At 35.6% G+C, this 26739-nt stretch overlaps 1 protein-coding gene across 1 annotated transcript in view; it reads left to right on the top strand.

Annotated features, from left to right (window-relative positions):
- The first annotated feature begins 181 nt into the window (after positions 1-181).
- LOC148947539 (carotenoid-cleaving dioxygenase, mitochondrial-like) overlaps positions 182-26739 on the top strand; it is a 197680-nt gene continuing 171122 nt past the window's right edge. Inside the window, exons 1-4 of the mRNA XM_089095298.1 lie at positions 182-402; positions 5877-6135; positions 17600-17753; positions 22363-22501. Coding sequence (XP_088951424.1) covers positions 300-402; positions 5877-6135; positions 17600-17753; positions 22363-22501 — 655 coding nt within the window. The 5' untranslated portion in view covers positions 182-299. The remainder of the gene's footprint in view (positions 403-5876; positions 6136-17599; positions 17754-22362; positions 22502-26739) is intronic.

The raw sequence follows: 26739 nt of genomic DNA, 5'->3' as shown, positions 1-26739 counted from the left end.
CTAGGACTTTAAATACGGCCCAACATCCCAAAAAGTTGAAAGATTTCACCTATCATCAAATCCCAATACATAGAGAGATTTTCAATGAAGTCTTGGGAGATAACAGAGTCAGGACCATGAGCATTTATGCAGGTATTTCGCCAATCTTTTTAAATGGGAAGTACTGTCAAATGTCAACGCTGTACAGTAAACTAAGCTCCTTTACTGCCACCTAAATTCAAAGTATATAGTCTGGTGTTTACCAAATTTTAAAAGTTTTCAAGCAGTTCAAAGCGAAAGTATACATTCCTAGTTTGCCAATGGTAAGATCAATCACCCAACTGCGGAAGCCAAAAATGTCATATCCATGGACTCGTACTTTAGATGTCGAAACGGCTACTCCAGTAGATGGCGTTATTAAAGGTAGGAATTGAACCAGGAATTAATCTGCCCTATCAATCAGATACTAATTAACATACTAGCTTACTCTATGTTAATAGGTACGACAGGCCACTTAAAAAATATTAAATCACCATATTAGTGGTAGTAAATTGTGATTTCGTAATGTAAACTGCTTACCACGAATATGTAAAATATGTCTATGATTAGTAAGATGAAAGCAATCTATCAATCAGAAACAAGTTCACATTCTTATGTCTGTTTGGTAAGCCAGTATGGTATGCTTTCTTTGCTAATGATTTTTCGCATTTTCACATCTTAAAAAGTTTAGTAAATCATTTTGCTAGTTTCATAAAGATATTATTTTGATTATTAATTAAAATTGAATAAAAAAGAGTATTTCCACCAGCCTAAGGTTTCTCACCAGATATTTTGTTGTTGTCACACCTAAAGATTGTATATAATGTTTTCAAAATTTCTAGGTAAATACCAAAAATCGTTAGTCAAGCTGTTGTTAGAAAAATAATCAAAAGTTCAATGTATTTTTTATCATTTAAATATAAATGTATTTTATATTTTTTATCAATGTATTTTAATGGTTTTATTATTCTGTTTTAAATTCCCTCTTGATGCTTCTTTTGCAAACCCCATATTAAACTGTTTTTATAATCACCTCAGAAGTATAAGAATGGCAGATATGGTCTTAGTCATGAGAGCGTTAAATTGGGAAGTTTTAAAATAAGAAATTGAAATGTATTGACATGGGCGACTACTATAATTATTACAACAGCCAGATAACGCGAAATGTTTTCTTCTTGATGTTTATTTCAAATTTGAAATTTTTCATTGTTTAATTATCTGTTTTTTTTCCTAAGTTGCGTAAGCGCTACAATACTTATTTTTATTTAATATTTTTAGCAAAAAGTAGTTATGGAACTTTTTTCTTATTAAACTGGGATACTAACTCAACCTGTCATAAACAAGACATTAGTCTTATGATTTGGCTATTAAACGATTACATGTTTTTAGTGACATCACTTTCGCAAACTTGACATTAACCAAACACAGGGGTGCGCAGGATTGCAAATTTTTATGTTAAGTCCTTTTACATCAACATTATGACTAATAAAAGGCCTTTTCCATTATTTTGTCAATAGGGCATAAGTAACTAACAAGAAAATTAGGTTAAGTTTAAAAGATATATTTATAATGAAGACTATATTTTATGTCAATGCCACTAGTGTACTATTTTAATGTATTAACAACTTGTTGCTGCACAGATTAATAAAAGGCGCATGTTTCGATAATCTCTTCAATCTTATTTCAGGGGAACATAGTTTTCAATCAATCTCAAATATTTGATAGAGGGTATAGTTTGTTAACCAATTGTTATTAATTTATTAATTACTAGGTTCTACTATTTTGCATTCCATGGTCGCCTGTGAGAGTCTTGTTTACTTCTTATTGCCATTGATCAAACAGTTCGTGGTAACGAACTGTAAGTAAGGAGCAACCCGGCTCAATGGTAACCGAAACTCTAGAAAACGGGTTTTTGATACCAATAGATACATCAATAGAATCAGATTTCAATGCTGATTTCAAATATATAACTTTCATCAAGTTTATTGCTACCCATCAAAAGTTACGCTCCTGAGAAAATTTGACTGATTTTCGAAAAAAGGGGGAAATACCCCCTAAAAGTTATAGAACCTTAATGAAAATCACAGCATCATACTCCGCGTATCAGAGAACCCTACTGTAGAGGTTTGAAGCTCCTATCTAAAAAAATGTGGAATTTTGCATTTTTTGCCAAAAGAAAGATCACGGGTGCATGTTTAATTGTTTTTGTTGTGTTTTTTGTTTTGTTTTTCCCAGGGGTGATCGTATCGACCCAGTGGTCCTAGAATATCGTAGGAGGGCTCATTGGAATGGGATTTAAAAGTTCTAGTGCCCTTTTTAAGTGACCAAAAAAAATGGAGGGCAACTAGGCCCCCTCCCACGCTTTTTTTCCCAATGTCACCCGATCAAAATTTTGAGATAGCCATTTTGTTCAGCATGGTTGAAAATATGATAAATATGTCTTTTAGGATGACTTAATCCCCCGATGTACCCAGGGGGTGGGATAAAAGTTATGAAGTTTACCAAATTTTAACATATTGTTTTGGTTTTTGGTATGTAAACAGATTTTTTCTGGTGGTTTTTTTTGTGGTTGTGGGAGGTAGGGTGGGGTCGGGGGCTAAGTTGGAAGATCTTTTCATGAAGGAATTTTTCAGGAGGGAAGAAAAATCGCCATGAAGGGGGCACCGGACTTGCTAGCATCATTTATTGGTTATTGGGAAGTATACAGACATTTTCAGGAAGGATTTTTTCTGGACGGGGGGGGGGCTAGAGGAGGGGGTTACTCTGGAGAATCTTTCCGTGGAGGATGTTTCTTTGGGGTAAGGGACATTTCTATGAAGGGGGTGCCGGATTTCCAAGCATTATTTAAAAAACGATCAGAAATTAAATAAAAAAAAACAAAAGTTTTTTCAACTGAAAGTAAGGAGTAACATTAAAACTTAAAACGAACAGAAATTATAACGTATGTGAAGGGGTTCTCCCCCAAGTCAATACCTCGCTCTTTACGCTGCAGTTTTTTTTAGTGCTTTCAAAAGAGCTATCTATTCTAATTAAACGGCTTTTGTGATTCAGGGGTTTGTGAATCAAAATAGTTTTTAAGTTTTAACGTAAAGAGCGTGGTATTGACTAAGGGGAGAACCCTCTCATATACGTAATAAAAAAAAACAATAAAAAAAAAACAAGCGATACGGCTTAATAGTAATCGAAACATTTTAAAACAGAATTTTGATGTCAATAAATATATCAAAAGAATGGGTTTATAATGCTGATTCCAAATATATAAATTTTATTAAGTTTAGTATTACTCATCAAAGGCTACGAGCCTGAGAAAATTTACCTGATTTTTTAAAGAGGGGGTAAACATCCCCTAGAAGTGAAAGAATTTTAATGAAAATCACACCGTCAGATTCAGCGTATTACAAAACTCTATTATATAGGTTTCAAGCTCATATCTGCAAAAATATGCTACTTTGTATTTTTTGCCAGAAGAAAAATATACGAATATAGAAGTTCGTTACGTAAGTTAATTTGTAAATTACGTCATAACCAAATTTAGAGACATACATTTAACAAAAGAAAAGTAAAATTTTTATTCAAATTTTGTTTACTTATTCAATGACGGTGAGCCAAAATAAAAGCTGCATTAACTAAAAAACGATCAGAAATTAAATTTTTATTGTTTTAAAAAATAAAGTTGTGAGACAGAGTCAAACTTTAGCGTAAAGAGCGAGGCGTTGAGGAGGGGACAGTCCCTTTCATATACGGAATAATTTCTGTTCATTTTAAATTTTAATTTCGCTCTTTACTTTCAGTTTAAAAACTTGTTTTTTTTATTTAATTATTATCAGTCGACAAGGAAAGTCTCTTTTATCTTAGGGCTTAGGCTCTTCGAGGACTCTTTTGAGGATGACCCTGGCCCCTAACGCTATTTCCTATTCAAACAAGTAGATGATGAATCCCCCCGGGATAACTTGTTTTAAGAAGGAGCCTTTGTACTTATTTGATTGTTGACAGGAAAGAGTTAAAGCTGCATAACAGTAGTTAAAATTAATTTTACTTTTTGCAGTTATTGACAACACACACCCTCTCCTTGTCTCCTATATGATTCCAAGCGGAAGATTCTAAGGTTTATTAACTTCCCTTCCCTCAAAGCCAGATTTTAGCGGATAATCTGTAGGTTTTTCTGTGTTTATCTCTATGTCATAAGTTTTTTTGATATTTTAGGGATAATTCCTGCATGGCTCGAAGGATCTTTAGTAAGAAATGGCAGTGGCATTTATAAAATTGTCATAAGTTTTTTTGATATTTTAGGGATAATTCCTGCATGGCTCGAAGGATCTTTAGTAAGAAATGGCAGTGGCATTTATAAAATTGTCATAAGTTTTTTTGATATTTTAGGGATAATTCCTGCATGGCTCGAAGGATCTTTAGTAAGAAATGGCAGTGGCATTTATAAAATTGTCATAAGTTTTTTTTGATATTTTAGGGATAATTCCTGCATGGCTCGAAGGATCTTTAGTAAGAAATGGCAGTGGCATTTATAAAATTGTCATAAGTTTTTTTGATATTTTAGGGATAATTCCTGCATGGCTCGAAGGATCTTTAGTAAGAAATGGCAGTGGCATTTATAAAATTGTCATAAGTTTTTTTGATATTTTAGGGATAATTCCTGCATGGCTCGAAGGATCTTTAGTAAGAAATGGCAGTGGCATTTATAAAATTGTCATAAGTTTTTTTGATATTTTAGGGATAATTCCTGCATGGCTCGAAGGATCTTTAGTAAGAAATGGCAGTGGCATTTATAAAATTGTCATAAGTTTTTTTGATATTTTAGGGATAATTCCTGCATGGCTCGAAGGATCTTTAGTAAGAAATGGCAGTGGCATTTATAAAATTGTCATAAGTTTTTTTGATATTTTAGGGATAATTCCTGCATGGCTCGAAGGATCTTTAGTAAGAAATGGCAGTGGCATTTATAAAATTGTCATAAGTTTTTTTGATATTTTAGGGATAATTCCTGCATGGCTCGAAGGATCTTTAGTAAGAAATGGCAGTGGCATTTATAAAATTGTCATAAGTTTTTTTTGATATTTTAGGGATAATTCCTGCATGGCTCGAAGGATCTTTAGTAAGAAATGGCAGTGGCATTTATAAAATTGTCATAAGTTTTTTTGATATTTTAGGGATAATTCCTGCATGGCTCGAAGGATCTTTAGTAAGAAATGGCAGTGGCATTTATAAAATTGTCATAAGTTTTTTTGATATTTTAGGGATAATTCCTGCATGGCTCGAAGGATCTTTAGTAAGAAATGGCAGTGGCATTTATAAAATTGTCATAAGTTTTTTTGATATTTTAGGGATAATTCCTGCATGGCTCGAAGGATCTTTAGTAAGAAATGGCAGTGGCATTTATAAAATTGTCATAAGTTTTTTTGATATTTTAGGGATAATTCCTGCATGGCTCGAAGGATCTTTAGTAAGAAATGGCAGTGGCATTTATAAAATTGTCATAAGTTTTTTTGATATTTTAGGGATAATTCCTGCATGGCTCGAAGGATCTTTAGTAAGAAATGGCAGTGGCATTTATAAAATTGTCATAAGTTTTTTTGATATTTTAGGGATAATTCCTGCATGGCTCGAAGGATCTTTAGTAAGAAATGGCAGTGGCATTTATAAAATTGTCATAAGTTTTTTTGATATTTTAGGGATAATTCCTGCATGGCTCGAAGGATCTTTAGTAAGAAATGGCAGTGGCATTTATAAAATTGTCATAAGTTTTTTTGATATTTTAGGGATAATTCCTGCATGGCTCGAAGGATCTTTAGTAAGAAATGGCAGTGGCATTTATAAAATTGTCATAAGTTTTTTTGATATTTTAGGGATAATTCCTGCATGGCTCGAAGGATCTTTAGTAAGAAATGGCAGTGGCATTTATAAAATTGGCGAAACAAGGTTCAAACATCTTTTTGATGGCCTTTCGGTGATTCACAAGTTTTCAATTAAAGATGGAAAAGTTACTTACATGAACAAGGCACTGAAAAGTGAAGCATATAAGAAAGATATGGGGGCAAACAGAATTGTTGTTAGTGAATATGGAACCAAGGGATTCCCTGATCCATGCCTCACGCTTTTTGGAAGGTAGGAAAACATTACCTTTTTTGCTGTGAATAAACTAAAAACAAGCTATTTAAATAAAATGTGCTTTAAAAAAAAGAAAAGAGTCGCGTTAAACCAAAGAAAAGAAAAATAAATTCAACCAATAATTAAACTTAAAATGGTAAAAAATAATTATTAATGAGTAAAAACGACCCGAGAGGAACAGAAATTCCAATGAATAATCATGTAAAACCTAAAACAAACAGATATTATAAAAACAACAACAGTAAAACTAACATCCCCTAATCCTTTTAAAGGCCAGAATGTGCTAACTAATTGTTAGCAGTTGTGCTAACTGAAAAAAAAAAATTTATGGTAAGTTTTTTCAAAACATGAACCTCAACAACAAGAAAAAGAAAGAAATTACAACAATAATTAAGATTACGGAAAAGAACTAATGATAGTAGACTGATAACTGTAGTCTTTCCAATTTGGATTTATTAACGTTATAGAAGAGAAAATGTTTAAAATTTATCCAATAAGGCACAAATGACACTCTGGACGTTAGAAGGCTTACTGGCCGTTATTCCTACCCCTATATGTGGTAATTTTGGTCCGTTTTAGAATTTACCTAATTATTCATTTTAATTTCTGTTTGTTTTGGATCTCATTTTGTCTTTGATTCTGTTCTTCCATCTTTGGCTTCTACAAAAAGTATTGCATTAAAGACCTTAGCCGATAATTTTGATTTAGTGCTCTCTACAGTTCAGGAAAACCATAAATTCTTGTTCAACCTCACTAAAAGCTTAAGAATTTGGAATCAAATATTTCTGGATTGGAAATGTATACCAAGAATGACCCTGAGAATATTTCTAAAATTATTCCAAGGGTATCAAAGGCTGAAACTGTTACATAAAATATTAAGAAATGTCCGTTTGTCGTTATGTGATGAAATGGATGATTTAAGTTTGGTAGTTTTTTTCTCGTTTCAGCTGTTTTTTTTAAATTAAAAAAGTTTGTCAGTTTGTTGGAATGTGTCTTGAAAATAGTCTGTAACGGTGGAAACTTTAATCAAATATTGAGAGGTATGTTGAACACGATCAATACACACTATGTACATTTTGGTTGTCTAAAGGGTATAACATCAATATCTAAGGAAAGGCTGAGGGTATTAAGTTGAAACTTACAAAAAAAGGAAACGATCAAAAATGGGGTTTTTAAGGCCAAAGGAGAATACTGAATAAACAAACAAAGTGAATATTTTGAGAGGACAACCGCCTCTCTTCTTCAGCGCGAAATGGAATAATGTATTCAAGGAAAGTGCCGAAGTAAAAAAAAACGGTGTCAAAAGGGTGTTTGCAAGAAATGCAATAATTAAAATCCGAAATGAGATGACATAGTTTCCAACTTATTTAATTGCTGGTTCGTTTTGTTTTTGAGTGAATGAATTGTTTTCTTTTCTTTTATTTCTCAGTTGTTCGCTAGTATCCGACGATGGCAGTTGATATTTTTTGGATTTTGTGCAAATCGCAGATATTGGCGAATGACTCGCTTTTATGGTTGTTAGGTATTTGGTTTGAATTCTTGTAATTTTATTGATCTTTTAAGTTTTTTGTTTTTTTCATTGTTTCTTTTCACTTTGACTTGCCTCTTTTCTTTTTTTTGTTTTTTTTCTTCGGCGCTTTTCTTGAATATATTATTTAGTTTCACGCTGAAGAAGAGAGGTGGTTTTCCTCTCGAAATATTCGCTTTATTTGTTTATTCAGTAAATCTCGTTTGGCCTTAAAAACCCCATTCTTGATCGTTTCCTTTTCTTATATTATGGCAGGCCAATGTGGTTTAAGAAATTATCTAAGTTGAAAGTTTCAGGGAATGTTGAGGGGAATGTTGAGTAGTGATCGTTATCAATGCACCTCTCCCTCAGCACTGACTGAAATTTTGAAACAAGTTATGTTTTCAAAATATTCACAAGGTCTGATAACTACACCTCTGGGGATGCCATGCCCAACCTTCCGAGCCCCTGGGTAAGGATTATAAATTATACAATTTGCCTAATGTTGACAACCAGAATTTATCACTAGGAGAAGGGGGAATCTTTGATTCTGGGTGTGTCCGAAAAGGCTAAGGGTGTTAAGGTGAAATTTTGGGGAATGTTTAAGGGTATGCTAAACTAAATCAAATACAATATAAGAATCCAGTTTATCAAAAAGGTAGACTTACAATATTTTAAGAACGTCTATGTATATTAAGCTGAAACTTTCAGGGTGAAATGTGGTCGGAGGGAAACCAGCTTCCCTTACATGCCTGTTTTAGTTGCCCTCCCCTCCCCCCCCCCTGAAGACATCCGATCAAAATTTTGAAGCGTTAATTATGTTTCAATAAAAGTTCAAATAAGTATAGAATCCTCTTAATAGATAGTTATAACTTTCACAAACAGTGATAAAATTTCACACAAAATACTAGATATTTCGGTCACATATGCAGTGACCGTCATCATCAGTAAAACTGAACTATAACAATTAAAAACAATAGCTTATATACGAAACAAAATAAAACTACATATTGTTTTATAATCTAATAGCTTATATACGAAACAAAATAAAACTAAATATTGTTTTATAATCTAATTCTTTTCAAAGCAAAAGCGGAAGCTAGTCTCTTTGACCTTCTTGGATCCGGTTCAATAGCGTTGACTAAATCAAATACACCGCTAATGAACCGGATCCTGGAAGGTCAAAGAGACTAGCTTCTGCTTTTGCTTTGAAAAGAATTAGAGAAGGGCTTTGAAAAGCCCTTTTAAAATGCCCCATCCGCTCAATACTGGTTGAAATTTTGAAAAAGCCATTTTTTTTCAAAATAGTGAGGTCTTATAAATATGACTCAGGGAAAGCCATGAACTCCACAGCCCCGGGGCAAGGATTGTAAGTAACGGCAAGGACGGGTTGATTCCGAGTGTGTCTGAAAAGGCCGAGGGTATCAAGGTGGAACTTCAAGAACCGATGTGGGATATGTTAAACTAAATCAAAAAACGCTATGTGTATCCAGTTTACCAAAAAGGAGTATCTGTAATATCTTAAGAATGGCTGAGGGCACTAAGTTGCAACTTTCAGGGCATGTTGAGGGGAATTTTGAAAAGTGAACGGATACAATTTGTCCCCCTCCAATGCCCTTTTTAGCTGCTCTCAAATTTTGGAACAGTCATCTTGTACAAAATAGTCTAAAGGCCAAATAAAAATGCCTCCGGGATCACATACCCCCCACAACCCCTAAGGCGAGGGTTGTAAGTTATGCAAGTCACTCATTGTTTACATATATGGATGGTTAGTGGGAAAAGGGGACATGTTTGATTCTGGGTTTTCAAAAAGGCTTATAGTATCAAGGTGAAAAATTCAAGAAATGCTGAGGGGAATTTTGAACAAAATCAAAACGCATTATATAATGGATGGTTGTCAGAAGACCGTATCAGCAAAATCTAAGGAACGGCAGAATGTATTAAGTTGAAACTCATGGCATGTTGAGGGGAATGTTGAAGAGTGACTGGAGGGTAACCAGCCCTCTTGCCCTTTTAGACCTCCCCCCTCTCAACAGTAATATAAATTTTGAAAAGACATTTCGTTCAAAGTATTGAAACGGTCTAACATCTATAGTTCCGGGGATGCCATGCTCCCCAGAATTTAAATTATGCAACTTGTCCATTTTTTACTTACAAGATTTATCGTTGGGAAACAGGGATGTCTTTTATCCTGTGTGTGTCCAAAAAGACTAAGGATATTGAGGTTAAATCTAGGGGAATGTTGAGGGATAAGTTGATCTAAATCAAAACCCACTATATGCATCTAAGTTATCAAAAAAGCGTATCTACAATTCCTAAGTAATGGGTAAGGTTATTAACTTGAAACTTTTTGGGCCACTGCTGCTGTGACTACTCACGACTGTCGCTGCAACTACTAGCAACGGCGACTAGTTTTACTTGTGAATACTCTTAGGGAATTTTATCGAGGGTATTGAACAAAATAAGAACACATTATATGTATGCTGGTAGTCAAAAGGTCGTATCAGCAATGTCGCAAAGACAGCTGATGGTATTAGGCTGACACTTTCAAGGCACGCTCATAGAGATGCTCGGAAGTAATCAGAGGGTACCCAATCCCCTTCCCAACATTTAATGAAATTTGAGAGAAATTGTTTGTTCAAAATAGTCATAAAGTCAAATAACTAAGCCTCTTGGGATGCCATGCACCTCACAGACCCTGGGAAAAAGTTGTAAATTGCTCGATTTGCTCAGTGTTTACATACAGTATTTATTATTGGGAAAGGAGAAATTTTGAGGGAGATGCTGAACTAAATCAAAAGACACTGTGTGTATCCAGGCTAGCAATAGTTGGGATCTACAGTGCCTTAGAAACGGCTAAGTTTATAATTTTAAACTGCCAGAACGTCTAATACTACTACTTTTACTGTGGCTGGAACTGCAACTGGTTGTGACTAAGACTACTGGCAACTGTGACAATTTCTTCATGTGACTTCCTTCAGGAAATGTTAAGCGGGATCCTGAAAAAACGAAAGACGCTATGTGCATGCTGATTGTCAAAAGGGCAACTCAATAATGTTTCAGGAACAGCTAAAGGACCTTTTTTACATGCTCCCCCTCAACACTGGTTAAAATTATGGTATAACCACTTACAAATAGTCAAAAGTCTAATAACTATGCCTCTGGGGACGCCTTGCTGCGGGCAAAGGGTTTTAAATTATGCAATGTGTCCACTGTTTAGATACAATGCTTGTCATTGGGACAGGGAGGAAGTGTTTGGTCCTGGGTGTGTCAGAAAATACTAAGAGTATTAAGGTTAAAATTCAGGGAATGTTTAGGGGGTTGTAAAACTAAGTCAAAAGACACTAGGTGCATCGAGTTTATTAAAAAGGCATATCCGCAATATCTTAGGAGTTGCTAGGGGGATTGACTTTAAACTTTCATAGCCACTACTGCTACTACTACAGTGACTCAACTGTGACCGATTGTGACTGCAATTATTTGTAGCTGTGTCTGATTACTTGCAAGCGTGACTACTTACCACTTTGACCATGACTACTTGCGACTGCTCCGTCTTAAGACTGCAAATAATTTCCTACTTGCGACTGGGACAACTTCTGATTGTGAGACTGCAGCTACTTGTGACTGCGAATACGATTTCAAAATGACTGCTACTACTTGCGACTCTGACTACTTCCAAATGTGACTATAACTGCTTGTGACTACGAGTGCAACAATTTGCGAGTACGAATTCAATGCTTTGTTATTGTAAGTGCTACTGATTGCGACTGAGACTGCTACTATTATCACTGCCACTACTACTGTGATTGCGACTGTGATTGCAAATAGTATTGCAACCTCTCATATTACAGCTAAAACTACTGAACGATACCAACACAGCTTAAATTCATCCTGATTATCAAAATGGCATATGCATGCAGGATGTCAAATGGGCTTATCTGTAGTATATTTCACGGATTGCTAAGTTTTTGAGTTGAAATTTTAGGAAATATTTAGGGGGATTTACTTGTCAAGGATCTCATGGCAACAATGAATTCCAACAATCCATGTTTTCTTATTACTATTTGGCTCTAAAGGTGTCAAAAACTGAGCTTATATCATTCGGGCACTCAAAGTGGGCATTGGATACGATCAGAATAGAAGAAATGATCTTAAATTGAAATAGGATAAAAGGGTCAAGTCACTTAGTTACCCCGGGATCAGTCTTTTTTTTTTATCTTTTTTTTTCAAAGTTTGTTTGTTTGTCAATTTGTTGTTTTTTCAATAATTAGTGATAGTATTTGTATGAATATTCAAGTTCTCCAGGGACTAAATTTAGGCCCTAGGGATCATTGATGTTGTGGAGTTGTGTTTTATTTGTGTGTTTATATTGAATAAAGTCAAAGTTCAAAGTATTGAAGAGATGTTATCTTTTCTGAAAAATTCTGATTATTTCCTCTGAAACTTGCACACAATTTGGGCTACATTTATTGACAAAAGTATGTGCATTCTTTCTCCGTGTTTAAAGTCTAGCATCACATTTGCGGTTCACTTAGAACCCTTACAGATAATCTGGAATGAGCCAGTAAGAATTAGTGGGCCTTTTGTTCCTCGCACTACAAAGTTTTAAGGTCTATCGGAAATATAAGTGATCTTTTATTCCTTGATATTCTTAATCTCAAATAACTAAAAGAATAATAAACAGCAATGCGGTTTTTCGACATTCAACAAACCAACAAACCATTCCACAACCAACAAAACACAAACCATCCAACAAACCATTTCCATGATAAGGCTATTGCCGAGGTTCTCATACCTTGATTTTGATCAAGGTACGAGATCCCCTATGTTAAAAATGAGTTGCATCTGCATGAGATGTTTCCAGAGAATTGCTTGTCAATGAAAAAATCTGCTTGGACATTGTCCCTTGACGTGGTGTGGGGACATACGAGTTTTGATTTATTTTTGCTTTTGATTTGATTTGTACTATCTTTTTTTGCTTCCTGGTGCTTTTATCTTGCTTTGTATCGCTTTTTCTGAGGATATTCATGTTACTTTGCTTTTCTCTTCTGTTTCGTATTTATTAAGCTAACACGTTGAACTTTTTTCTCCATTAGCTAGATTTAATATTGTGTTGTAACTATTTATATTAATAAAGATTTACTTCCTTTTCTTCTAAAATGTGCATTTGAACTTTTAATATCCATTCCAATAAGCCATCTCTCTACTTTTTAGGGCTGTGCGTTCGGTAAGATCACCCGTGGAAAAAAGCAAGAGTCCGACAAACAAATAAACGCCCATCCATAATCTCCCTTCTCGAATAAAAATATCTAATTCATACTTTTTGTAGATAAGAGTTTGAAACTTCTACATTTCAGTCCTCTGATGTACTGAATTCGTTGGTGTAAATATCATAAAGATCACAAAAATCTATTGTGATCTTTACGAAATTTCCCGGATTTTATCTTGTGGAGTTTCACTTTACTGAAAAAAATATAAATGTTTTTACTTTTATAACTTTAATAAATCAAACAATATTAAGATTATGATTACTAAACCTCAGTATTTATGTATTAAACTGACAATGCACATTCATTTGTCCGACAAACAAATAAACGTCAATCCATAATCTCCCCTCTCGAATAAAAATATCTAAGTTATACTTTTCGTAGATAAGAGTTTGAAACCTCTACATTTCAGTCCTCTGATGTACTGAACTCGTTGGTGTAAATATCATAAAGATCACAAAAATCTTTGAAGAGGTTTTTTTTGCTTCTGAAAATTAGGTAAATTTTGCCAGGCTCGGAGCTTTTAAATTTACCTGTAAATTTGACGAATTTTGAATAGTTGGAAACAGCATAAAAGCTCATCCCATTAAAAGCTCATAAAAGCTCATTTGATTTATATATTCTTATCGAAACTATTTTTTCATTTTCGGTTGTTGTTAGCCCAGGTCTTTACTAACTTATGCTTCGTAACCGCGAACTTTTTCAAAGTAGAATACTCAACTGGTATATTTTCCAATAATAAATAAACAGATAGCTCGTATTTATTCATATTTCTTATTAATGGTCCAAAAATGCCTGCAATCACTGAGATAGGGCTCTATCATTGGTGATTAAAATTTTACAAGAAAAACAACCATCTCATTGAGTGTTCACAGGTATATTTCCTACACCAGTGTCTTACCCATTTGCTAAAACATCAAAATAAGTAATTAACTATTGAGCAATGGTGTACAAAATATGCAATGCAGTCGTTAAATTATCACGCATTTAGTGGAACCCTAAAATCGTTTATTAGTTCTTAAGTACTTATGCATAGGGCATAGGGCCTAAAAAGTTTGCTTATGGTACTTAATAAATAGTATTTTGTAAATGATGACACCCAAATTAGATTTTAGAAAGAACAATCTCAAGAAACTAAAGAGGACTGGGACTTTTGTGAAAGGGAATCGGGTGTAATGTGAACCACTAATTGGGATCGAGCTAATTTGGTTGAGTCCGTTGATTTTGAATTGAAGTTATCAAGTATTTTGTAGTAGGTTGTATGTGGTTGCATCAAGACATGGCTAATTATAGACAGAGAAAAGCCAAGACAGATAGTTCAAGTAATTGAGAGTCTAATGTTTAAATGGCTGGGGCTGCACGGGTGACAGTGACTACCGATGACAGTGCTACAGAACTAGAGGGAAAAATATGAGAATGGCTTAAGAAAAGTCTATGATGAATACTATTAACGGCATAATATTTAGTACTTTATATTCTGCTTGACGTGGTAGGACAAAATGTAACCCTTGTTTTACCGTATACTCTTTATTAAGAGACCAAGGGGGGTCTAAGACAGATAGACAGAGAAGGGGGGCTTTTATCCGCTTTTATATTTGACATAGTTGGACTGTAGTTGCCAAACGCCATTTATGGGCTATTTTGAAGAGGATGAACCTGAATTCTTGCGTCATTGATAGTGAGATCAACATTCCTGGTTACACTCCGCTAAGGCTGAATCGCAAAAAAACAAGAGAAGCTTGACTTTTGGTGGAGGTAGTGTTGCTATGTACCGTAAAAATAACATCTTTTTTGGCACTTTCGATTTCTAGCGATAAGGAGGTCCTTTGAATGAAAGTAAAACTACCAAACAAATCGCTTATCATTGGTACAGTCTGTAACCCACCAAAGATGAAAATTACCGAACGTCTGGAAGACTGTTTGGAATTTGTGAAGCAAAAGTTCCCCCAAATCAGGTATAAAAATAATCCAAGGCGACTTCAACATTTATCCGGGCCACTGAGTGAAAAGTTGTACGACTTATGTTGAAGGCGTAGCTCTACTATACTTAAATCTTTCTTATGGCTTAGAGCAACTTGTTGAATTCGACTCTTACATGGGCCCTCTTGGATCCTCCAGGCTTGACCTCTTCTTAACTGATCATTCTGATTCCTTTAGTGTTGAAAGCTATCCTTTTGCCATCGACCCTGGGGCAATTATAGCTCGTGGAAATCTCAAAATACCTCCACCTGTAAAGCACGAGCGGATCCTCAGGCAGTATTACCGCACAGACTGGGATGGTCTTCGAAACTTTTTATCGGCAAAGCCATGGAGTAAATTTTTAAAAGAAGCCTCACATAAAGCAGTGGCTTTTTACGAAACACTGCAGTAAAAAGCAGTGGCTTTTTACGAAAAAGCAGTGGCTTTTTTACGATTACAGAGGCCATTGAGCAATTCGTCCCAACAGTAAAAGTCTCATCTCGAGATACGCCTTGGTTCAATGCTGGTTTTAGAAAGGCAATCAGAGCCAGGAAGAAAGGTCACAAGAAATGGCGTTCGACAGAATCCGACGAGGACCGCTCTGATTTATTAGCACTTGAAACGAGTCTGTTTAAGCTGTACAAGCTAGAGCCAATTACAAGCACAAGTTTGTAGATAAACTGAAAAGTGCCCCTGCAAAGCGGTGGTGGATGGTCATCAAAGAAGCCCTACTGTCATCTAAATTAACATCAATTCCCTCGCTTCATGATGAAGAGACGAGGATCCAGTTAGGCCAGGAAAAAGCAGATGCTGTTTCACAAGCCATTTCAAAGGTCTCCCAACTTTATGAGAACGGTGTCTCCCTTCCTTCTTTTTCGCCACGAACAGATGCAAAAAGCACCAGCGTTAACATAACTATTAGTAAGGTGCTCAGAACGCTAAGCCAGCTGGATGTCACCAAAGCTTCAGGACCTGACACGATTCCCAATCTCATCCTTGAGAGATTTGCCCCTGAACTTGCTGGTCCTCTTGGCTCTCTGTATAGAAAATGCTTTGCAGCGGGATCATTCCCGAAAGACTGGGAAACTTCTCATGTGCAGTGTGAGGAGAAACTGCTCAAAGGCAGAGTCTGACCTTACTAATGAAGGATCATATTGTCCAATAAGTCTGCTGTCCTGCGTAGGTAAAGTTTATGGAAGGGTAATTAATAAGACCCTTTACCAATACCTTGAGTCACATTGGTTTTTGGCAGACGCGCAATACGGTTTTCGCAGAAAACGGTCTAGGCTAGACTGTCTGATTGCGAAGTATCAAGAGTGGCTTGAGCTCTTTTCTCAGGGGCACGATATTCACCTTCTCTCCTTTGACATCGTAATGGCCTTTGATCGTGTATGGCACAAGGGACTTCTTTGCAAACTGAAAGCCTATGGAATTCATGATCGACTATTTCAGGGGCTTGCTGACTTTCTTCGTCAACGATCGTTGCAAGTTGTCCTCCACGGCTTCATATCAAAAGAACAACCAGTTTTATCAGTACCCGAAGGAAGTATTTTTGGGCCAACTCTTTTCTTGGTGTTCATAAATGACTTAGGGGACAATCTTATGAAGAAAACTCACCACTTTGCACCACACGACAACAAAAACATCGATTGCAAAAGACAAAGATGCCAGCGAACCCAGCAAGGAGCTTCAGGCTGACCTGGAGCAAATTGAGGCGTGGGCAGATGCATGGCTTGTAAGTTTTAACGCATTGAAAACAAAAGAGCTCCTAATTTCTAAGGCACGTAATATGAGGGCTCATCCTTATTTCGTCTTCAAAGGAGAGGAAATAACGCGAATTGATACACTGCGCCTACTTGGAGTTAATTCATCTTCGGATCTCTCATGGACTGAGCATCTCAGTAAAATTAGATCCTCTTGCTCCAAGAAGTTAATAGTTGTCCTGAGATGCAAAAGTCTTCTCCCTGATGATTAACTTCTGCCACTTTTCATTTTGTGCATCCGACCGATCATGGAATATGCGTGTCCTCTCTTTGCTGGTGCACAAAAAACCGCATCGCTCCACTCCAACAAGTTCAAAATAGAGCAGTTCGTGCAGCAACCTCTGGAAACACGACAACTAACACCCCACAGTTGATCCAGGAACGTCTCGATGTGGCATTCATGTCGGTTTTCTACAAGTACTTGTATAACCCTCCATCAGAGGAGCTATCGAAGCTCGTTCCTGATAGAGCAAAGCCCTTGCGATCAACTCGCAGAAGTACAGCTAGTCAAGACTAAATTGAGCAGGGTACTCCCCGCCAAGCATATCTGAAAACGAGTTTAGCCCCGCGACCGGTCACCACGTGGAATAGATTGCCGGCAGAAGTAATCCTGGAAAATCCTTCCCTTGACACGTTCAAGAGAAGGTATAACAAATACCTCAGTGTTAGAAAATGAGGTAATTACCAGGACTAGCGGCAAATCATCATCTGTGATATAGCCGTGAAGCCTGTAATAAAAAGTTTTTACTTCCTCATTAATCACAACCTGGACAAATCCAAAATGCAAACTTTTTGCAAAAAAAAAATTTTCACGAGTATGGCCTAGTAGGTGAACTTGAGTTAGATTTCATCCTCGCGACAATGCGGCTTACTTTTCACCAGCCCCACAAATGAACTCTAAAAACGGTGTTTTTCTCATTCTTAATGTATTTATTTTCAAAATACTAAATCTCGATTTGTTTTAGATTTATGAATCGATTTTCAATACCTAATGCTGGGGAGGTGACTGACAACTGTTCTGTGAATTTGTGCTATCATGGCGATGCTCTCTATGCTATGACTGAGACCAAATTGCTTCGAAGAGTAGATGCTGCAAGTCTGGAAACCCTTGGAGAAATTGTAAGAACAAATGAAAATGATTAAGGTTTTTGGATTAAAATATTCAAATTCTCTAAAAAACTTAACCAAATTTTTCACATGCTGACCAATGCCCTGCGTTGCGCAGATACCGATCTCCGGGTTCGATGCCTTCGCCCGGGAGTGCAATGTGTGCTTGGGGGGAAATCATCTGACGCTTCTTGTGTTTTCCCCCAGATTTCTTCAGGTACCTAATTAGATTTTGATCGACTCTGGCTGAGCTTAGAGAGTCACACCATTGACCCCCTCTCCTAAATGCACTAAAAAAGAAAAAAGAAATCCTACTACATTGAAAAATATATTTTTTAAATACTGAAAATGAAAGCATGGTATGCTTGTAGCATAATTTCTTATAAAATTATATGAAATTGCTGTTTTTCCCGGTAGCAGATAAAAATTCTTTACGTCTGAATGAATTTACAGATAAATCTTATCATTGTTTTCCGAATTTTTGTTTTACACTTTGGTAAATTTGACAATCTAAATTTGGCAAATTTGTTAAATTTCGTCCATGATACTTCGTTATAAGAATTTAAACTTTATACTTATTATCATCAATATCGCTTTATTTTTAAACCATCATTTAGAAATTTGGGTATACCAAAAAAAAACCGAGTAAAAACAAGAAGAACAACAGAAAGGAAAATGCACTTTGACAACTACGAACACGGGATGAACAGAAATGGCCAAAATGAGAAGACTCTTGGCATTCAATTGAACACCATTAATACACTTCTCACTAACTCAAACTGGATTTACCAATCGATACTTTATTTTCAGAAAAGAGCTACTTTTCCTATGGGAGTTCTGTCAAGTAATTTGAAACTTTAGAACAAAGGCGGTGAACTTGTTGCCTCTTGCCATATTTACAAATAGACCAGAAAGGAGCAAGAGTAAGTAAATGAGGAATTAAAAGACTGTTATGTATCACATTCATTGTGTATCACAGTCAATACTGATACTGTTGGTGATACTGTTATGTATCACAATACCACAATGAAAAGTATACCAGAAAGGAGCAAGAGTAAGTAAATGAGGAACTAATAGACTGTTATGTAACTGATATCAGTTGCAGCTGTACTGAGTTATGAAACTTTTGAAGCAAGGGAAGCATACGCAGCCCTAATCTTATGAGCATAATTTTTAGTGCCAGGTTGGCAGTTTCAAGATTTGCTCCAATTAGTATACCCATATAAGTGAGACTGCTAGCAAAATATATTTCAGAGCCAGATAGACTTATTCAACATCCGTTTTCTTTATAGTTAAACGGCAGAACAACTGTCTAACGAGTGTGAAAACTAAATGGTATATGCTAACACTCTTCTCGAAGACACTCAAGAGTCCAATACCATACTTAGACAATGGAAGAAGTGCTCAATAAATCATCTGCAAACGTAACTAGTGAGAAATCAACTCGTTCACGGTAAATGTACCGTTTAGCTTATCCTGAGTGTCAGTAACACAATTATTTAACAGAACCAGAGAGGTCAAAGCTCCTTTTTGACTACGTTCCAGTATTTAAAATTATATACTACCATCTTTAGTTTAGTTTTCAAATTTTTGTACATATATCTTGTACATATATCAAATAATATTTACAACATCGATACTTTCGGATGAGCCCTAAGAAAAACTTGCACGAATATATACGAATCAAAACCTCTTGTGACATCAAGCGTATATAGAATAAAAAACCTAACTCGGTCTGAATGTCCTTTAACTCATTTAAGCAGAAATAGATGGTGCTCTCTGCCTGAGCTTTGTTGATGGCTGGTGAGGAGAGGTTGAATAACTTTCTTCAATGCTACCGGAAATGACTCAAAGAGTTTAAACGTAGTACACAAGACGGTAATGGGTGATAACAAGTGCACATGGAGGCGTCTTTTTTGCCCTGTTTAAGGTAGAGAGTTATTTGACCGACAAAAAATTTCATAAATACCAAGCCACAGATCAGGACTATCTGAAACAGTAGAGCTGTATGTTGCTTGATTAAAGGACTTGCAAGTTGCAGGTTGCCTTGCTGTTTGAGGTTTTAGTTTTAAAAAGTATCCATTGTAAACAGGTACTTGATCGTCCTTACACTGTTACCTGAATAGACACAGTCAGTTTAAAATGCATTACCTTTTATTAGGTTTTTTAAATTTTATTATTAAAAAAAAGTGCAAAATATAAACGAAACTGATAGTCAGCAAAATAAAAAAAAACATTCAACAACAAAATCAAATACACCTTTGGAGGCTCTATGAACATGAAAGAAAAGAAAAAGAAGAAAGAAAGGAAAAGAAAAGAAAGAGGAAACCAAAAAAAGAAGTCAAAAGCAAAACAGTGCAAAAAAGCAACAAAAAAATATCTAGAAAGGAAAGTGATAATCAGCCGCCATCTGTTGACTAATCTCCGAGAGCTAAGCTGGAGCTAAGTGCAGATGAGCAATTAACAAAATAACACACTGGAACCTCACATATGGGATGTGAGGAACCTCACGTATGTAACCTCACATATTTCAACTGAAACCTCACTTATAGGATGGGGAGAGGCAAAGAAAGAAATAAAAGAGAACGAAATTGAGTGATCAAGAGACCAAAGATTATTTTGCAATTCTTGTAAAGGCCCCAACCGTCTGACCGTTTCTAGTCGGCTCTGGAAAATTATTCCACGCAATTATTCCAGGCAAAGAAAGAAATAAAAGAGAACGAAATTGAGTGATCAAGAGACCAAAGATTATTTTGCAATTCTTGTAAAGGCCCCAACCGTCTGAACGTTTCTAGTGGGCTCTGGAAAATTCTTCCAGGCAATTATTCCAGGCAAAGAAAGAAATAAAAGAGAACGAAAGTGAGTGATCAAGAGACCAAAGATTATTTTGCAATTCTTTTAAAGGCCCCAACCGTCTGACCGTTTCTAGTCGGCTCTGGCAAATTATTCCAGGCATCAAGATTGAAACGGATATCTCCCTGTGTGATGATCTTAACGGAGAAGTTTAAAAAAATCCCTATCTATATAGAAGTTGGTCCGAACTCATGTCTGTGTGATTTTTTTATAATATGTTGGTTCCCTGTGTAATGTGATTAAAATGTAATGTTTAGTTGGAAGGGAGTTTTTCTATGATTATGAACTGTATAGCCTGCTTTAAATTCTGAAACGCCTTGCCTACGTATACAGAGTTAAAAAACTCAAAAAAGGGTCTTTACCCATATATTGTTACTAGTTTTAAATTTGAACCACATCTTTTTTTTTTTTTTTTAATCTGTAGCGTTTTAAGCAAAGTTCACACTTCTAGTGAAAGTTTGTAAAGTTTAACTTTAACTTTTGGGAAAATCGTAATCACAACATTAGGAAAATAATTTCTAAGACAAAATTGTTTAGTCCTAGCAAAAAAACTAGGAAAGCAGAAAAAATATCAACCAGTGAAAAAATGGGTAAATTGTATATATTTCGGGAAGAAAATCGGGCAAGTTTTCTTGGTTAATATTTTGGATAAAAAAAGTTAACATAGCTAAAATGACTTACAGATCGTTAAGTCTGGATCAAAGAGGCTCGAACGGATTTTCAGACTCCTCCGCTCCTAACGATTAACGGGAAACCTAAGTAGTAGTCGGTAGGCGGTGGTAGACAGCCTGAGTCAAATTCCGGACGCCTGAAAACTCGCATGCTTGCTGCAGTAGAATTTTAACGCAAACAGGTCAGTGGAAGTCAATAAAGGAATAAAAAAATTCCCACATCACATTTGAACAACAAATGGATGGTGTCAATTGTCTGTCATCTATTGCAGTAGGCCTGGTATAATGAGAAAACAAGTCCTCTTGCTCCAAATACAACTATTTGGGAGCGTACTCCTCCGCTCCTAATGATTAACGGGAAAGCCAAGTAGTAGTCGGAAGTATATGGTAGTTAGGCTGAGTCACATGCCTGACGCCTGACAACTCACATGCTTGATGCAGTAGAATGTTAACGCAAACAGAGCACTGCAAGTCAATAGAACTGGTTAAAAAAAATTCCCACATCACATTTGATCAACAAATAGATGGTTTCAATTGTCTGTCATCTAATACGGTAGGCCTGGTATAATGAGGAAACAAGTTGTCTTGCTGCAAATACAACCAATTCTTAAGATTTCAGTGATTAGATTTTGTTTTAAAGTATTTTACTAAGACCAACCAACATTTGGCGATAAATAGCTATTTAATGCATCCATAAGTACATCGACTCCAAAGGGTTTGAGTTCAGAAACGGCAAATGGTTTTTTGATTGTGTCACACATTTTGTTTGCTAGGAGTCACCTTCCTGTGCCACCTGGTGCCACCTTCCTGTTGTGTTTTGCGATTTGTTCGAACTCTGTTTTATAATCACTGTTTGTCACCTCTGAAAAAAAAACTGATGAAATTTATACAAATCACCGAACGGTTGTCTGTTATAAGCTGACTAAATCCAGCTAGATTATTTCATTTATTTTGAAACTTGCTGTATTTACGTGGAGCACCATTTTATATTATGTCTACATAGTGTATTTCTTGACGATAAACATTCATCCAATAAAATATCATTTTATATCAATTGTTTCGGACTACAAACTTACATCTTGTTGTGTTGTTTTTAGGTCGATGTGGGCAAATATGTAGCTGTTCATCATACAACAGCTCACCCACATGTTTCCCAGGATGGAACGGTGTATAACATGGCGAACATCCATGGGTCTAATCCATCATACAACTTTGTTGAGTTTAATCCCTCGTCAGGTAAGTAACTGCTTTACTTGTACCCTGTTTCAACGTCCATGGGTCCAATCCTTCATACAACTTTGTTGAGTTTAATCCCTCGTCAGGTAAGTAACTGCTTTACTTGTACCCTGTTTCAACGTCCATGGGTTCAATCCTTCATACAACTTTGTTGAGTTTAATCCCTCCTCAGGTAAGTAACTGCTTTACTTGTACCCTGTTTCAACGTCCGTGGGTCCAATCCTTCATACAACTTTGTTGAGTTTAATCCCTCCTCAGGTAAGTAACTGCTTTACTTGTACCCTGTTTCAACATCCATGGGTTCAATCCTTCATACAACTTTTTTTAGTTTTGCCCCTCGTCTGAAAAGTAACTGCTTTTCTTGTACCCTGTTTCAACGTACGGAACGAACTGAATTAAAATGAAGTTGCCATCAATCTATGGCTAATTGGAGAAAAAGCCGAGACAGATAGTCCGAGTGAGAGGCACAGCTGCCATAAGCCTTTTTCACGAATGTATAAAAATGATGTCATTTTCACTTGTTGATAGATGGTCTATCATCTATCCATCCATCTTTGGGCATAAGTTCGAGATACGCTTTGAGTCCCTTATCCTGTTTTATCTCTATATTCCAAATATCTATTGACCTTTTACTCAAACTAACCAACAGAGAAGTTGGAAAGGTAGACACTTCATTAAGTTAGTTCTAGATGGATGTGTAATCCCAGACAAAGCTTTTCTCCAAGCATTTTTGTCTTTGGGGTTCTTCCTTTAGGTGAGTAGAGTGGGTTATGATATGAACATGATTTTCTTGTCTCCTGGACAAGGTGTGGCACAAGGAAATCAAGTTGTGCAGAAGAATGTGAGTTGTAGGTACCACAGTGATAAACATAAAATAACAGCAGTTGCCCTATTAGTTGATTATCGTTTCACAGTATTACGGAACAAAACACCTAAATGAAAAAAAGGTAAATAAGCCTCTTTTCATAAACCATGGTGAAATTAAATGTTATAAAAATGGTTGATTCTCTATCTCTCTTATTAAAGGAAGCTTAAGATCAGCTAGACAGCTTTTAATTTGATATCTCCAAGTCTCAAAACAGCAGAACAAAATAGAAATAAAACCCTGTTAATTCATAAATATCCGCACAAAAATAACCAGAGGCCGCTTTGACATGCTACAACAAACTGAAGCTTTTCAATGGCCAATATTGACTGGAAAAAGCTCAATACTGAATCAACTACATTAATTCATATAAAATTACAACAAATTAGATGGTGCTGGAATAGTGTGGAATGATACGACAAATAAATGTTAAAATGGGTACATTTGTAACATTAACAAATCAGAAAAGTGGTGAACTGAAAACCACAATTTTAACTAAATTAACACTTCAATAGCTTTTAATAACACGTTCTGATGTCGTGAACTTTTTTATTACAAATAGTGTGAGATGAAATACATTTTTTTTTACCAAAATTTGAAACGGGAAAATTCAAATGTTACTTCTCAAAAGCTGAAAGAATTTAATATCAAGGTATTTAGAGGGTGCCAAAAACCAATTTATATAAAAGCATACTTTTTTATTACAAATAGTGTGTAAAACTTTCACAGCTGAAGATTTATAGGATTATATTTACAAATTTATCTCAGGGATATAGAAAACTATCTAACTTTAAAGATACAATATATATTATTTTTTGTGATTTCCAGAACTATTTTCAAAGATTGTTTACGACATTTTGACGTACTTAAAATTAGCACTGAGGCAGCAGTCTTTTGTATGGGATGTTTTCCAGAAATAGAAGAACTAAGCTTTTATTCTCTATATTTTTCTGTTTTCTCTTGCAATTTCCAAGGTTTTGCATATGATTTACTTATTTTTTTCTTTACTCAAAATCACCTCACCTTCCCCTCCCTCCACAAACCCCTCCCTCCACAAATATATCACTATTGATACAGTAGTCCTAGTGATAACCCAGAATTTTGAAATATAGCTGTAAACAATTGGTAGAATTATCTAATTTTAATTTGAATTATTATAACTATGTTTCATTGTTTTATGTTGCTCTTCTTTTGCAAATGAGAATTTATTATTATTTTTTTTGCTTTAATTTTCTCCTTTCCGTAATGCTCCCGTATTGTTTTTCCGTATTGTTTCCGTAATGTATTTTTATTTATTGTCCCTTCAGTTTTCAAATATATAAGTAGCTGATATCTTATCTTATGTTAGAAAATCGTTTTCTAAGCTGTTCTCAAAGGGTGAATCAGCACAGTAATAGACGTTCAATTCCTAGTTGATTCTTCTGATCTACCCTAACATTATGATCAGCATAGCACAGTAATAGTGAATCAGCACAGTAATAGACGGTGAATCAACACAGTCCCCTAATGATCCCCTAATGCTTTTGTTATTTTTATTTTTCTGGTTTATTCCCCTTGAAATTTTGTCTTCCCCCTACATAATATTTCTTTTAAGGATGTTCCAAATCAACAGTGGACTCTCAGTTATTGCTAAAGATCTTATAACGATCACAGGGATAAGGGTGAACCAGCACACTAATAGACGTTCAATTACTAGTTGAATCTCATGATCTACATTTCCATTGTGATCCTTTCTTTGAGAACAGCTTAGAAAATAATTCCTGGCAATTATTCAAGAAGCGTGAAAATCTTGGATGGACTTTTAGGCGTCACAGTGAAGATATTAAGACTAAAGTTATTTGCATGGAAAACAAACTATATTTTGCTTAGAGGGATTCTTAGTTTCAAAATAAATAAGTGCGCAACGAGGAGACGAAGAAATGTGTGCTTTAGATTTGAGATATTATTCAATTTTTAACTTTTTTTTAATAATTTGGATTATTATTCAATTTGTACAATTTAATACTATAAATAATTCTGGTAGTTACCTTAAAAAAAATAAAGGAATAGATTTCAGGAATCGAAAAACGGGTTTTCAGTGATTACATCCCTCAGGAACCCATTCTAACAAGAGGTACAGCATCTTACAAAGCTGTTCTTCATACATTGAGTGTGAGGTATCTCCTTCAGCAGGTAATGTCAAAAGGTAAATAATAAAATAAGTATATGAATAGATGAACAAAAATAAATAAAAAATATATAATCAGGTACAATAACAAATAGATTCATAATATGGTTTTTTAAAGTGGTGTTCACAAGCATGCCTAGCAAGATTTCTGTGCCTAAGCGTTGATGTATTGCTATGTATTTGATTTGGCATTATCTTCAAGCCAGACATGGATTCCACTTTTAAATGCAGATGATAAATGGGGTGCAGGGGCAAATCTCCACATTTTTTTCCCGAGGGGCAAAATCAACACATCTTTTAATTTGATATACTGAACATATAATTCTAGACTCTAAAACTGGATTCTAATTTGTAGTTCACTGAAGGCGAAAACATAATTTTGTATGTGAATGGAATATGCATGGGCGTAGGCAGCATTAGGTTGCATATTCTCTAGGGGGGGGCAGTCGATAGTGTGATGTAGTTTTATCAACTGCTTTTTCCAAACCATCTGCTTTTTCAGCCATATCTAATGTAAATTTGAAGGTCTAGGGGGGGGCAGTTGCCACCCCTGCCCCCCCCCCCCGCCCTCCCTATGCCCATGGGAATATGCCTCACTATTGATGTCAGATAAAGTCTTTTTCTATACCTATAGGTCTAACTAGGTATAACTAGTCATACAAGTGAACATCATTTGCGAGATTCTGTGGTGTTTCACTTATGTGAGAGTGACACATACCGTCTATTGTTTTGATCCTACTATCTAAAGCTGTACTGAACGAGAGGTTAAGATAGTCAGATCTCGTTCTATTAAATATGGATTACAGGGTGCCAAAATTCTGCTTTTTGGAGATTCAGCTGGGCCTAAACAAAAAGAACGACGCTCTCAAATGGGAACAGAAGAGGTCAAAAGAGAAGATTCCGGAAGAATGTAAACTCTCCGTGAGAAGAACTTGAAAATAAAGGTCTAAAAGGAGCGGGGTGGAGGGAGAGTATCCGAAGCTATTTTGACCTCTGTGTCAGTGAGGCAGAGGGCTTGGTGGTGCAATGAGCTGTTAGTAATACTAATAAATCATTACAATTCCTTGGGTATAATTAGTAAAAATATATATGATGTTGTTGAACGTCATAGCATGTCATCCATTTTATTACCATATAAATGTTCTTTATGCTTTTATATAAATTGGTTTTTGCCACCCTCTAAATACCTTGATATTGAATTCTTTC

The sequence above is a fragment of the Artemia sp. Qi Xiang Cuo genome, chromosome 10 (assembly GCF_049724085.1).
Source record: "Artemia sp. Qi Xiang Cuo chromosome 10, ASM4972408v1, whole genome shotgun sequence".
Taxonomy (NCBI): Eukaryota; Metazoa; Arthropoda; class Branchiopoda; order Anostraca; family Artemiidae; genus Artemia; species Artemia sp. Qi Xiang Cuo.
This window is presented reverse-complemented; position numbering and strand designations above follow the sequence as displayed.